Consider the following 14,860-nt stretch of genomic DNA (forward strand, 5'->3'; position numbering starts at 1 on the left):
AAAAAGGAGGCCAAGGGAAGTAACAAATTGCAATGAGATCCCTAAGATGATCGGTAGTACGACGTACCTAGCCCCACATAAATCTAGCACAAGTGTCAGAATAGAGTACAAAAACCTGACTCCCAATATTATACTAAACTAAGCATCCCACATTACCAAAGCCATGAAAACACCAAGGAATTTAGTCTCTATCCAACAAAGAAAAAACCACTAGAATATTGGAATGCGAGGAAGGAGACAAAAGTCTCAGTAAGATAGGATATCCGAGCTACCTAGAGCATCTAAATATAGCACCAGTGAAGACTAGAAAGAGCTATACCGTTCCAGTAGTTAATCACAAGGTCAAAATCCACAGAGCTCCCACACATCCGCAGCTTAGTAATTGTCATTTGGTAACCTCTAGGTGGCTTTTTGACTAGCCGGGAGGGAAGAAGTCCTTGATGACAACTTTGAGATTACAAATAATTCCCTATTTACCATTTTTTCTAGCTTCACATACAGGATCCTAGACTGTTTAAATTCAGCAATCTACATTTCGGTCAAGTTGTCATCAAGAAACACCTTAAAAAGTAACAAGAAAAGCTTATATCTTACCTTGAGGGCACAAAGGCAATCAGCAGTAGATTTGTATCAGAGAATCAAAGAGGGGTCACCAAACCAAGCTTTGTCAAGAATGATCCATAAAAGACCAAGGTACTTGCAAGGAAAAGTACTAGCTGTTGCAATTGGGTTTTGTGCCAACTGTGGAAGACCACAAACCTTGAGATTGAGCTTTTGGAATCTTTTTGACCTGTCTTTAGTAAGTTTTGATTGTACGAGTGCTTCAACACTCATTGCAAGAGAAGAACATACATTGTTATTGTTGTTGCAAACTAACACTCAGGATTGTAATTTCTTATCTGTCTCAGCATAATGAAGTTATTGTGTGAGGAAAGCAACTCAAACTATTTAGCCTTGGGTTCAGAAATAACTCAGGATTGTACAATTCATCTTCCCACTTATGCGGACCATATTCTAAAGATTCGATGGGATAGGGACATCTAGGAGATGAGGATATTGAGTTTGAAGAACCCAAGCACAGGTGTCGTTGAGGAGTTGGTGAACGCGTACAAGAACTAGAAGTTGACATGTGAGACCATCGGAGAAGATGATTAATCTGAAGAAGCACGAAGAGATTCGCCCATTTAATTTGGCTTTGTTTTATATTTCTTGATATGTTCAAACATTGGGGACAGGTGTCCTCCACACACTGTTAGTTTTTATAACTATCTTAACTATCACTAGGAGGTTGGGTTTTCAAGGAGACCTGATGATGATTTTAAACTATTATATATGGTGAACTAAACTTAGTTAGGGGTTAGATGTAGATATTGGGGAAAAGGCGATATCGGTTTTTAACTAGTGGTTTTTTCTTTGTTTTTCTTGGACAAGTTGAATCTTATACAATCTACATGTTATGAATGAAATTATCTTACGCTTTCAACTTTGATAATAATACAAGATAGTGCCACGATTTGAATCTTTTGTGTTCATGTCGATGAATGGGATATTTCTTTGAGAATATTTGATTTCATATGCTGAACTATCTTGTCATTTTGAATATATTCATGCTTGAAGCTGAACTGTCCTATTTTAGTGGTGCATTTTAATGATTTTCATAAAAACTTGAAAAACTTTGTTCTTTCTCAAAGTTCTTATCACTGTTTCAAGATTACCCTTACGAAATCGCTTATCTAAAAATAAGTAACGCTGCCTTTATACTTTCCGGTTAAAAGCATACATGTTTGTTTAGAATAGGGATTCATTGTAAATCTAACAAGGGAGTTGTACCTTATGCAATTCAGAGGGAAGCAATAAACATATGCTTACCCAACTGTAGTGAACTTAAATTGTCTTCAAAAGGGTAATAGAGTCAACTGAAAAGAATATTTGTGAGAAGACAAATCTGTTCACCAACACATTTGTAGCGGTAGGATCAAAGACTTGTTTTTATGTGATAATAGGCCTCTCGATTGTAGTTTTCACAGAGTAGAGCAGAAAACGTGTGATGGCTACCAATAGTTGTGAGCACCAGTTTTTGCAAAACGAATGGTGTAATTATCAGCTTAATTGCATTGTGAGGAGTGCATATCATTTCTCTTTCGGCCCACAAATGATTAAGTTCAACTAACACTAAATCTAAAACCAACGAAAAGTTCATCTATCATGTCCAATCACTATAAAGCAAAGTAACCTGACTCGGACCCAGCTCGGACTCGGCAAGGGTAACTTGACTCGTGACCCGGCTCGAACTCGGAAATGACTCAGCGGTGACTCGGCAAAGTGAAAAAATCTCGAAATTTAGAGATTTTATAGGATTTAAAGAACATTCCATGCACCCATTATTGAATAAAGCATAAAGACACAACAACATCATTAAATAGAAAATAATTTGATCATAATGCACATACTTAAAACTTTAAACTTTAAAAGTCAAACATACATCGATTACATAAGTACAATACTACAAAGGTAAATTGCTAAATACAATATTACTAGTAATTAAAGTTTAAAGTTTAAACAGTAGCTGAAGGAAATATTATAAAAGTAAAACATAAAATCATATATAAAATGATAAATCTTTGCAACCCATCAAAATGTATATGTATTATGAAATGATAAATCCAACACATCAAGATTCAATGAATCAATAGTCATCATCAAATGTTCCAAATTCTGATCATATATTAAGTTAAACAAAAAGTTAAAACAAGACTATAGCTATGGCTCCTAGTCGGAGTCCTCATCGTCATCCTCATCCTCATCATCATCCTCATCGTTGTCATCATCATCATCATCATCCTCATCCTCATCCCCAACCTCAACCTCAACCTCAGGCTCAGTATAATCTATAAAATGCCTCTTAGTAAGGCGTCTAAGGTAGGTCCTGGATGTCTGAGTAGCCATAGCATCAGCCTGTGAGGTGCCTCTAGGATCAACTGTAGTCTCTAGCTCTGCCAATGCCTGTGAGGTGCCACTAGGAACAACTGGAGCTCTCTAGTCCTCTGCTGCCATAGCCACAGCCTTAGCCTAGCCCTCTCTATCTGCCTAGTCAAGCCACTTTAGGTCCTCATCATCAAAGACAGGATCAGTAGCCTGAGTGATCCACTCAAACTCTGGATCAACCTCCTCTAGAGTAATCGGAGAGGTGTCACATCCAAAATCTCCTTGATCCTAATGAGCAGGTTGTAATGCACAAAGACTAGCCTATTCATTTTCTGCACAGACAACCTGTTATGCCTCTTCGAGTGGATGTGCTCGAACATGCTCCAGTTGCGCTCACATCCAAAAGCGCTACTTGGCTGGCTCAAAATACGGATGGTGATTTGCTAAAGGTTTTTGGTTGAAGGCCCAAACATTTGCCACCATCTATCTGAATTTTGAAAAAAGGAAAACAAAAAAATATTAGTCTCATTTCAAAATTTGAACTTTAAAGTTTAAAGCTAGAAATTTAGAAACTAGATTGTATAAGAATTATCATCAAGTTGCAATTTTTACCTGACTGCAATTTTGTACGACCTTCTTTGCAAATTTGACTTTAAAAAATAGGCCCTGATGCATTATTATAGGCATCTCAAGCAATATATCTGTGGGATTAGGGGACATCTTTGATATCATTGTTTATAGGCCACTAAGAACCTCCTCATCTGCCTTGAAATCATCATGGAAACGGTATGCCGGATTGAAGTAATAGGCTGCTGGGTGGATGGGCTTATAAAGCTGATTTTGCCATCTCCTATCAATTATGTCCCAAATAGGGCCATAGTTTTCCTCAACTCCTACATATTTGGCCTTAATAGCCTCCTTGACCCTATCCATGCCCTCATAAATGTAGCCCATAGAGGGCTTCTCACCATCAGCAACTCGTAGGAGGGCTACAAGGGCCTCAGTGATCTACAAAACAATTTAGTGAATGATGAAACTTTGCAAAGTTGCACAATGAAAATAAAACAAAAATATGTATGAGATAAATTAATTTATAAAATTTTAAGACTTAAGCTTTTAAAATTTAAAATTTAAATTACCTCCACAATCATCGAACATGGCTCCCAAAAACCTTCATCATCATAAATGCATTTTGTTGCATCTATCCCTGCAGGGTTGGTGGCAAAGGAGGAGGAACTCCATTCTAGACCAACAAACATGCACCTCAAATCTAACCTTGCAGTCAGCAAGGATTTTAGTGTGATAAAATTAGACGCAAATCTTGTGATACTAGGACGAGCCAACTCCTTTCCCTTCGTGTATTGCCTCATAGTGCTGAGGACCAAGGCATGATTATAGATGAACTTACAAAGAATTTTGGCCTTGGTAACACATGATTTCACCCATGCAAACTTGCCAATATCCTCTAACATGAGGTCGATGCAATGGGCCACACATGGGAGTCCAAATGATTTTTGGGTCTCTCCATCAAAAGTTTTCCTGCAACAATTTTAAATTAGTTAGTAAACAATGAAAAATTTTGATGTATTAAAAAAATTTCATTTTTCAAAATTTAATGAAAAACTAAAACAATTCTTTTAGAAGTAGAACTTAGAAAGTTAGAAGTTAAAATTTTACCTTCAACAACATAATTAGCTACATTATCAGTGACCACTCGGACAACATTGTCTTCCCCCACCTCCCTTATGACCTCCTCAATAGTCTCACATAAGAATTTTGCATTTTTCACATGTGAGGAAGCATTTATAGACCTCAAAAACATAGTGGATCCTGAAAGTGAAAATTAAACAAAATAATTATCATCCAAGAATCAATAGTCAATAAAACAAAATTTTCGTTATTCAATAATACATTAAATTTTAGACTTCAATTGACAAAAAGTAGAGGATGATGAATTACCTCCGCTAGAAACAAGAAAATTTAGGAGGGTCCTATTCCTCCTATCTGTCCATCCATCCGTCATAATAGTACACCCCTTTTGGCTCCAAATTTTTTTATGGTCCTCCAACTCAAGTTTCATCTCCTCAACCATATCTAGTAAGAGGGGGTCACTCAACTCATCTTTAGTTGGGGCATTGAACCCCGCACCATAGATGGAAACTGCATCAATCATCCCCTACCAATAAGGAGTCCTATTACATTTATAAAAACATTTTAATTAGCATATTTCAAATTTTCAACATCACGTTAAAACTTAAAAGTATAAAATTGAATTTAAATTTTAAAACTTAAAATGTAAAACAATCAAATATAAATGAAGTTGAAGTACCTGGTTGCTATAAATGGAATGTTGCAGAAAAACCAAAACTTGCAAATTGCTCTTATTCCAGTTTCATGTACCTCCCTATTCCAGCCCAAGCTCTCAAGTGAGGGTTGTGCACCAAGAGTGGTACGCGGTAAAAAAAAGTTGTGCAACCTAGATTTTCTGACTCTAGGACGAAAGGTAAAGCCAGTAGGCCCAGTACTACTAGAAGGGGCAGCAGCCGTAGCAGTAGCACCACCAGCAGTGCAAGGCATAGATGTAGAAGAAGTACGACTAGCAGAAGCACTAGGACGATAGGGGGGAAGGGAAGAACCTTCTCCAACACAACCTACTGACTCAAAAACATTTCCAGATGAGCGTGGAAGGGAACTAGACCCAATCTGAGCTAAATCTTCTAATTGTTTTTTTTTTTTTTTCCTTTTCTTGTTCATATTTTTGCAAGGCTACATAACAAAAATGTTGAGCCTCAACAGTTGCAAGTCTACAAGGCTCAGCATCATGACCACGTATGCCAACAATATGGTATTTCAATCTATTTATCCCCCCACTATTAATGGTTTTGCAAAATAGGCATTTTGTTTGAGTTCTAGTTCTACCCGAAAAGTCTATGGTGAACTTCCAACACTCATCTTTTTTATTGCCTTTAGAGAGCTTGGGTTTTTTACTTCCAAGAGCCATTATGAGTAAGGAAAAATGTAAAGGTTGCTGCAATAAGACATTTTAGACCAAATATTACCATTTAAGCATTGTATCTTAAAAAGATCTAAAGTATAAAAAAACTCATAAACAAAAAAAAAAAATTCATGCAAAAAACTCATAAACATAGAGAAAAAAATCATCAAAATCTAAAAAATCAACTCTTACCTCTTTCAAATGCTTTGGAAAGTGTTGAGAAGAGCTCCTATAAACTCCTTGATGATCTAAATGCAAGCTCCAATGTCACAAATGCAAGCTTTTCTCCTCTTCCTTTCAGCTAGTTGCAAAACAAGGAAACTCTATTTCTCTTCTACCTCTCTCTCTCTTTCTTCTTCTCACAATAGAGTGTTATGGGAGCCCTTTTAGGGTTATAAGAGTGAGGAAGAACAAAAAAAACATTTAAAAACTTTGCAAAAAATATCATTTTAACCACCCGATTTTCTGCCTGCCACGGCCGGGTCAAGCTAGGCCAAGTCAGGTGAGTCACCACGTGACTCCCGAGTCACGCGAGTCACACAAGTCACGCCAATTGACTTGCCGCTCGCGAGTCACGGGTCATTATGACTCGGGAGGGTCACGTTACTCTGCTATAAAGTCCCTCAAATTTTTTCTATTGCATAAACAAACAAGCTCCCCAACTTGGTATATTTTAAGGTCTATAAATAATTTATGGTGTTGGAGAAACTCACAAAGGATACTTTAATGGTAGTGAAAAGCTTGCAGCTAATGCATTAAGAGTGATATGCAAATAAGATCTGCTCTACAAGACATAACCAATGGAAACAGAGGAAATAAATAGGTATATCAATTAGAACATCACATGCTATTAATTTCCAAATAATGGTCAACTATTGTGAAATCAATGTCGCATGAAGATGAATATCAATATCGTATTGATTAAATATATGTATTTAACTTTGACATTAGTACTGATGCAGAGGTAGGGTTCAGGTCAACACCATGGAGGCATTTTTCACAATAATGGGCCCATAACTTTCCCTTAACCCAAACAAGCAGCCATGCAGAACACTTATCTCTCAAGGACAGACCCTTGTCAATTCAAGGCTTCAAAATGGATAACGATTCTTCTTATAGGTTCATTTTCAAGCAACCCTTCACCATGAGACTTCAAAAATTCCAAATTTTCCCCTTCACAAGTTTACTATACCTCATAGGTGACAAACACCAATTAAGGGCTCAATGTTTCACAAGGATCAACCCACTTAGGGAACATCTTAGATCAATCAAATACAACGTCTATACACCCTTGGCAACTCTCAAGAACATTGACTTCATCAAACCCCTCAATACACCCTCAACCTACCTTATTCTCTACTAGCCCTTGCAGATGACAGAATGAGGCACAACTTCCAAGGCAGGGCAGATAATCACAAACTAAACATGTATTCAAATACCCATTTGGGTGTTCTAAAACGTAAGCAAAATAAAGATATAGATGGTCTGGAACACATCCACCAAATGAGCACTGGTGATTTGTACATGGGGGCTCATTAGCCCACTTTTACAATGCATCCATTAGAAACCTTAAACACAGATATTGAATTTGCACTCCAGAGGTTGAATTAGATCCCAAATACGCTGAATCACCCATTTGCATGAGTTTAGAAGATCATTCTTTACTCATTTTTAAAAACCCTCATCACAGTTAAGTTAAATAGGCCAGAAATGCAGGGTCAGCAAACTACGGCATCATTGTTGTGACTGCAAACAACAATTTTCACTCTTGCAAGTCATCCTACAATATGAACTACACTCTCTAAGCCTTCAATCAACCAGATTGCAAGAACTTCTACTGGTAGAAAGTGCTATAAATCCACAATCTTGTATTTGAACCCTTAAAACCCTTGCTCAGGAACTGTTTTCAGAAAAACTACTATAACTCTTCCCAAGCTTAATTAAATTCGCTCAAACTTGATGCAAAAAGAAGATGACTCACTTCTCTATCAAGCATAATTAGTTTCAAAACATCACCTTACCGTACATGGCTGCACAGACCTCTGTAACAGCGAAGAAACAGTTTAAAAGCAAAGGACCCACATTAATGACCCACATTAACTCACACACTCTATTATGATCTCATTACATTCAAAATGACTCAAAACGTCAAAATTCATTATTTGAACATTGTTAGAGCATGCATACTCGTTGCTTTAGGCATACTTGCATATGTTGCTTTAATTATTATACACGTGCTAGAGAATATTCTCATGCATACTAATATGCATAATTAAAGCACATTCATGCTCTGGCTTAAGTTCACTTAGTTTTTTTGAATCTACATTTTGCTCAGTCTACTTTAGTTAGACTCTAGTTTGCATATTGTGCAAATCGTGCACCTTTGATTTGCATATCGAGCTCTAGTTTGCTATTTTTAGATTGGATTTTGTTTTTTTTTAGCATTATTGTTTTCTATTAGGGTCCGTTTGGTTCGTGGAATTGTAGAAATCAAGATTTCTACAAAACTCAATTTAGCCAAATCAAGGTTTTACAAATCTTCATTCCTATTTTTGGAATTTTACTTGAACCATTTGTTTCGCTCGGAAGATGAGTGGGAATATACAGTTTTATGTGTTTGGTTCCTCAAATTGGAATTGGAATTAGAACATAGAATCATGCAATGGTTTGAACACACAATCATGCAATGCTTTGAAAACAAAATTAAAAATTAGACATGTAACATCGTTCAGATGTAATGGCTTAAATGCAGAATCTAATCTCTAACATCATTCACATGAAATAGTTTAAATTCAGAATCAGACAATATATCTCTCACAGATTTGCATCTTTCTCATTTTTAACTCTTTTTTCCGCATGATTCCTCTACTTCATTCCTAATAATGTGCTCTGAGCAATTTCTAATCCTGTGGGCTTAAATTTGGAATCAAAGACATAAGTAAAATGAAAATAACTATTTCAACTAAGTGATAAAATACAAATAAATCTGGTAATGGTAAAATAGAAACTTGTGTAGCATCCATTTGGGGCTTGTTGCAGGTGACAACGAAAGCAATCTTTAGCGCCATAGTGGAGCACAAGGTCACACATTAGAAGATTATGAAATCACATTAATAATAAACGATTAAATTTGATAAACTTATGAAAGGATATAAGATATTCTCCCGCGCCCTGCTACTACAACTCTCAAAACCCTCAAAAATTTTAATCAGGGTTTGGTTGCAATCTAGTATCTAGCCAAGATCACGAAAATTATAAAAGATCTCTGATTTGATAGAACATACGAGAAAAAACATATTAAATTTTTAAAAACATTGCCAATTGAAATCAAGACTCATAAAATTTACAGAGAGAAGTAAATCATGTAATACTACTCATCCTTTCTAAACCTTAATAAATTAAAATATTGTAGGGTATACCTGCGATTTTTGCTCCAACACGGACCTAGGTAAAAAATGTTGTAGTACAATTCATTCAAAGTTTGGAGTTGCAGGCAGACTCCAAAAAATAGTCCAATCTTTTTTTTTTACACACCTCAAAAAGTGTAACTAGGTTTTGATTTTCAGTTCCCAGTTGCTAGTGGGAAGTCCCAGTTGCTAGTGGGAAGTCTGATAACCTAGTTTTGAGACAAGATTAGAAGTCCACTATTCTAAATTCCATTTTGCCAAGTTTGAAACAAATACAAAAAATTTCAAATCCAGATTATGAAAAAACCAAATCCTATCGTCTTCCATGAACCAAACGGACCCTTATAGCAATGGATCTCTTAATTGTAATCCATCTTGTGATTATGTGATCTTGCAATTTGTAATCCTTTTACTTTTGAGTAATACAACAATTACTTTTTTGCTATCCTTGATTATACGAAGATGATTTCGTCTGTTGGTTGATCCTGAGTGCTTGTGTTGCAAACTTCAACAAAAATATTCATGAAATAAGGCTAGGTAGCCCAACACCATACTCCCAAACAAAAGAAATTCCAAACCCTCTTGGATTTAGTAAAGTAACAAGTCTTCATCCTCTATTTGTTCCTCCTTAATGCCCTCCATGCACTACCTCATGTCCTCTTTGAAACAGCTCCAATTAATCTTCGTTTTCACATTTGGTTTCAACTTGTCAAAGCAAACTAACCTTCCGATCTTCTTATCACTTGGAAATTGATCCTTCATGCATTTCTTAAACACATCTTGAGACTTCATAAGGAATCCATCCTCCAATCGTCTTCCATGAACCAAACGGACCCTTATAGCAATGGATCTCTCTGTTGTAATCCATCTTGTGATTATGTGATCTTGCAATTTGTAATACTTTTACTTTTGAGTAATACAACAATTATTTTCTTGCTATCCTTGATTATAAGAAGATGATTTCGTCTGTTGGTTGATCCTGAGTGCTTGTGTTGCAAACTTCAACAAAAATATTCATGAAATAAGGCTAGGTGGCCCAACACCATACTCCCAAACAAAAGAAATTCCAAACCCTCTTGGATTTAGTAAAGTAACAAGTCTTCATCCTCTATTTGTTCCTCCTTAATGCCCTCCATGCACTACCTCTTGTCCTCTTTGAAACAGCTCCAATTAATCTCCATTTTCACATTTGGTTTCAACTTGTCAAAGCAAACTAGCCTTCCGATCAACTTATCACTTGGAAATTGATCCTTCATGCATTAATGCATCCCAATCTCTTCCTTGACACCTTGTCCTCATTTCAATTTGAATTGGTTTGTTCCCTCCATAAAATTGCTATTTCAACAAAGAAGTAATAGTTGTCTTTCTTAGCCTTTTCTCATTGCAATGCAAGTATGAGTTCTTCATTAATGGTCTTCATGTCTTTTCTCATGTTGTCTACTCCAATTACCTCTGTTTAATAAGGTGCACAAACCTCTGAAATGGCAGAGAATGACTGCCCTTTATCCTCTCTTGAAACCAATGGACCAAGCATCAACCCAACCACAATACCATCATGCATCTTAAACACATCTTGAGACTTCATAAGGAATTCATCCTCCCACTGTGTTGTCCTAGCATCCTCTTATTTAGTTAAGGCCGTAATGTCTATATCTTCTCCATCTTCCTTTGTTTGATCATTAACTTTTTCCATCAAAGGTTCTTGTCTTCACATTTGGTTCTAACGTTTTCATTTGTTTTCTCTTTTGCATGAGCATTTGAATAGGCCATACAACTGTCTTCTTCATTGTCAAGTGCCAGTTGAGTGCTCTTTTGAGCAACTGCTCCATCACATCTTCCATCCTCCTCTTCATCTCTTCTGCAGTTTTCCTCAGATCCCTTATCTCTTTCTCAAACTCTATTTGCCTCATCATTTCCTCTTTCCTCTTCCTCTTTTTTTCTTCTTACTTCTTCTTTTGTGAACCCTCGGCCTGCGGGTACCACTTAAACAAATCCATCTTCTATTCAAGAAAATCCCTTGACCTTGCTTTCTCTTGTCTTTTCCTCACCTAGGTCTCTTCTCTTTTCCTCTACCTGGTCTTTAGCCAGCCAGGTTGAATTCCACTTGTCTTTGCCTCACCTAGGTCTCTTCTCTTTTCCTCTACCTAGCCTTTAGCAACCAGGTTCTCACTTCAACCTGCATAAACACAAACACCAAACTCTCTTGCCCAGACCAGCTCTTGTTAAATAATGAAGGATCTCCGCAAATGTAATGGATCTCTGCAGGTGATAATCAATATAGAATGGATATGAATAAATTCAATACTGATAACTATTTGCCAGGTCTGAATATATAATTTGATCACTGATTAGAAGTCCCAATCTGAAGAGATAGAATCATTTATGAGTTTCAATAGTCTATCTCTTGTGATCGGTCATCTTATATATTGCAATCAAGAGGCATATAAGGAGCAGTTGTGACTGTTCAACTACATATCACTTTGAAGAGACACGAAGGCATAAACTTAATTAGCAAACAAACCCAAAGGTTATCGGGTATGACTAGTCACCAAACAAATTATCAAGAGACCCTATGGCTATCGGGCATGATTATTTGCTAAGCCAATTTCAACATTAAAGCTTCTGATCTGAATACAGAGGATCATTACTCGATCCCATATGATTGTCATTCAATAGATCTTGATTAGGGATTTACTGCCTGACCCAAGAGATAGATATAATCTGATTGCTCAGAGATAGATATAATCTGATTGCTCAGATTTACAAACTTAGTTTGATAATGATAATATCAGTTCAATACAAGGATGATCTCGGCAAGATAATTTTAATGTCTATGCATATGTGTGTGTCTGCATGTATATCAGCTCACATGGTGAACTGGTATACATACATGTACACACATGTGCATATAGTTGACATGCTGGTATATCCTTGAATTCTGACCGACGCTATCATATCTTAACAGCTTTGCTACCAATTGATGCAGAGATAGGGTTCAAAACAACATCATGTATCCTTTCCAATTTGGAGAGCCTTCTTGCACACTCTTCTTGTTCTATTACTCAAACACTCTCTTGCCCCTCTTATGCTAAGTTTTCTGATACATTTTTCCATGACAAACCTAACTACATCCTAAAGCTTTTGCCATCCTAAGAGCATCTCCTCCATTGGCATACCTTTGAACATCATTATCCTGTTCCCCCACTCACTATCACAAACTAGATTCTAAGGGATGTCTTATATATCTCTTTTTCTACGACTCCTTGACACACCACAACACCACTCACTTAAGAATCAAACACTCCCAATACCATTGCTACTTTGAGGCTAACCATAAGGCAGTTTACATTCAGGCTTATATTGCAGCATTTTAAATGAAGATTTCCTGCTTATATTGCAGCATTTTGAATGAAGATTTCCTGATTCTGCATGCAGAATGTTGAAGGCAAGGTACCAAGAGATGAGGGTACTCGGAGACTAGTACTGATGCCAGTGTAGCTAATTTGCAAAAATAGGAGACATGTACATGGAGACACCAATTTTTTTAACATAAATCAATAACTTCCAGAAAATAGCATGACATAGAACTTTGAAAACAAGAACAGAGGGAAAGCTTAACATTAACTTTAAATTTTTAATATATACAAGTCAAATATCATTGAGTTGAATGAGTTAGAGTTGAAAACTCACACTACATATTTCATATTAGACTATCATTACATTGAAACTCAAAACATTAATAGTTTGATGCTTTATACACAATCAAAGGATATGAGATGCCTGGTTATGAGATATTTAATACTACTCTTCTGAGAGTGGAAAAGGTTTGCATGGATGTGTCTCTATCAGATATTTGAGAAGGCTGGAGATAATGACATCATTGTTTCCAACAGTTTAATTGTATTATGCAAAGACCTCTTATTACCATTCTGGTGACCTCTATAAAACTCTAAGTAACGAGAATCAGAATCGGATCGGAATCAGCAAGGCCGAATTATTACAATAATAGATAAGTCGTCTATTATTAGTTAATGGTTATCTATTGCAAATATCTAGTTAGCTTTAGTTAGCGTTCACTTTTTTAGCTTTATCTGTTAGAATAGAATATTTCTATTCTTTTTTTGATAGTTTCCTAAGGAAACATCGCTTTATTCTTTTGTATAAATTGACCTCTTGGTCTTTGTTAATAACAAGCAAGTATTTTACCAATTACTTCCGTAATATGGTATCAGAGCTAATACTCGAAGTTTTTTCAAAAATTCTATAATTTTTTTTTGAAATTATTTGCTTCAAAATTTTCAGAATTTTTTCTGCGATTTCTCAAAAACTCATCTAGGGTTTTCCATTTTTTGAAGAATTTGTGTGTTCGCTGTCATTTTTCAGCTGCTGAAAATCGCAGATCTGGAGGTTGTTTTTCTACAACTTGGATCCTCATCATATCTGAAAATCGCGAGCTAGGGTTTCAGTTTTGGCATTTGTTTTTCTGCAGTCAAGGAATAGTGTTTTTGAGGGTGAAATCACAATTTTTTACGCTAAAATCTCTTTGCCTATGCTATCTCAGGCAAAAACGCCCCTGTTCTGATCAAAATTGTCTTTTTCAGACCTGCAAACACCATTTTCTTGTTGCTTTGACCTTCAAATCTGCCGACTGGTTTTTTGGCTCGAAACCCTAATTTTTGGGGTCAGAAAATTTTTTTGTTTGCAGATTCTTGGTGGGTTTTTCGAGAGCTCAACTGGGTTGTCTGTTTTTTCTAGGTGCCTCGTTTTTTGTGCCTCGATTTTCGAGCTAGCGGATTCAAAAAACAACAGTATATTCCTTCTGGGTTTTTCGAGCTCTCTTCTGGGTCACTCTTTGATTCTTCTGGGTCTTCCATATTTTTGCCTCAAATAACGTGCCTTCACAAATTTTCATTGAAAGACGTACCATGGCATCTCTGACAAATATTCTACTCGAGCATAACTCCAAATTCAATGGTCGCAATTATGGAACCTGGAAGCAACGCATCATCACAATCTTTGAATATCGGAACATCGATCAACTTGTTCTAGGTGTTACGAAGCATCCGACTTCTCCAGGTCCTGATCAAGATACATGGGATCTGAATAACCAAGAGGCAGTAATGCTTCTCAAGTTATCTGTGGCTGATGATCAGCTTTCTCAAATTCCATCCAGCAAGACAGCTGCCAAAATCTGGACACACCTCAAAGGTCTTCATGAGACTTCTAACAAGAGCGGAGCCTTCTTTCTGAAAAACACTCTGTTTTCTATTGTCATGGATGAGTGGACCACGCTCCAAGCACACCTGAATCGGATTCAAGAAATCCGTGATCAGCTACTTGCCATTGGTCGCAAGATGGAGGAAGAGGATATTGTGGTAATCACTCTTCGAAGTTTACCAAAATCCTATGAGCATTTTATCGAGACTCTCAACATCACATCTACTGGTGTTGATCTAAAGTTCACTGATCTCTGCACCCTGTTGCTTCAGCAAGATCGGTGGAAACAACAGTTCGGTAGTAGCTCCAATTCTAC

General features: G+C 36.6%; 2 protein-coding genes across 4 annotated transcripts in view; both read right to left on the reverse strand.

Annotated features, from left to right (window-relative positions):
• LOC149562798 (F-box protein At4g02760-like) overlaps positions 1–14,860 on the reverse strand; it is a 58,830-nt gene that overhangs the window by 37,444 nt on the left and 6,526 nt on the right. The window lies entirely within an intron of this gene.
• On the reverse strand, positions 2,705–4,472 carry LOC149562799 (uncharacterized). The gene is made up of 3 exons (XM_089826261.1): positions 4,065–4,472; positions 3,538–3,933; positions 2,705–3,412 (listed from the first exon to the last, which is right to left on the reverse strand). Exons 1-2 carry the CDS (start codon positions 4,395–4,397, stop codon positions 3,661–3,663), a joined length of 606 nt encoding a protein of 201 aa, XP_089682387.1. The 5' UTR covers positions 4,398–4,472; the 3' UTR covers positions 2,705–3,412; positions 3,538–3,660.

Source organism: Cupressus sempervirens, chromosome 4 (genome assembly GCF_028749045.1).
Source record: "Cupressus sempervirens isolate cs-2001-9-10 chromosome 4, ASM2874904v1, whole genome shotgun sequence".
Lineage (NCBI taxonomy): Eukaryota > Viridiplantae > Streptophyta > Pinopsida > Cupressales > Cupressaceae > Cupressus > Cupressus sempervirens.

Coding starts and splice junctions, on each gene's coding strand:
- LOC149562799 (XM_089826261.1), bottom strand. CDS start 4,397: ATGTTAGAGGATATTGGCAAGTTTGCATGGGTGAAATCATGTGTTACC. Junction 3,934..4,064: donor CATGTTCGATGATTGTGGAG/GTAATTTAAATT, acceptor ATTGTTTTGTAG/ATCACTGAGGCCCTTGTAGC.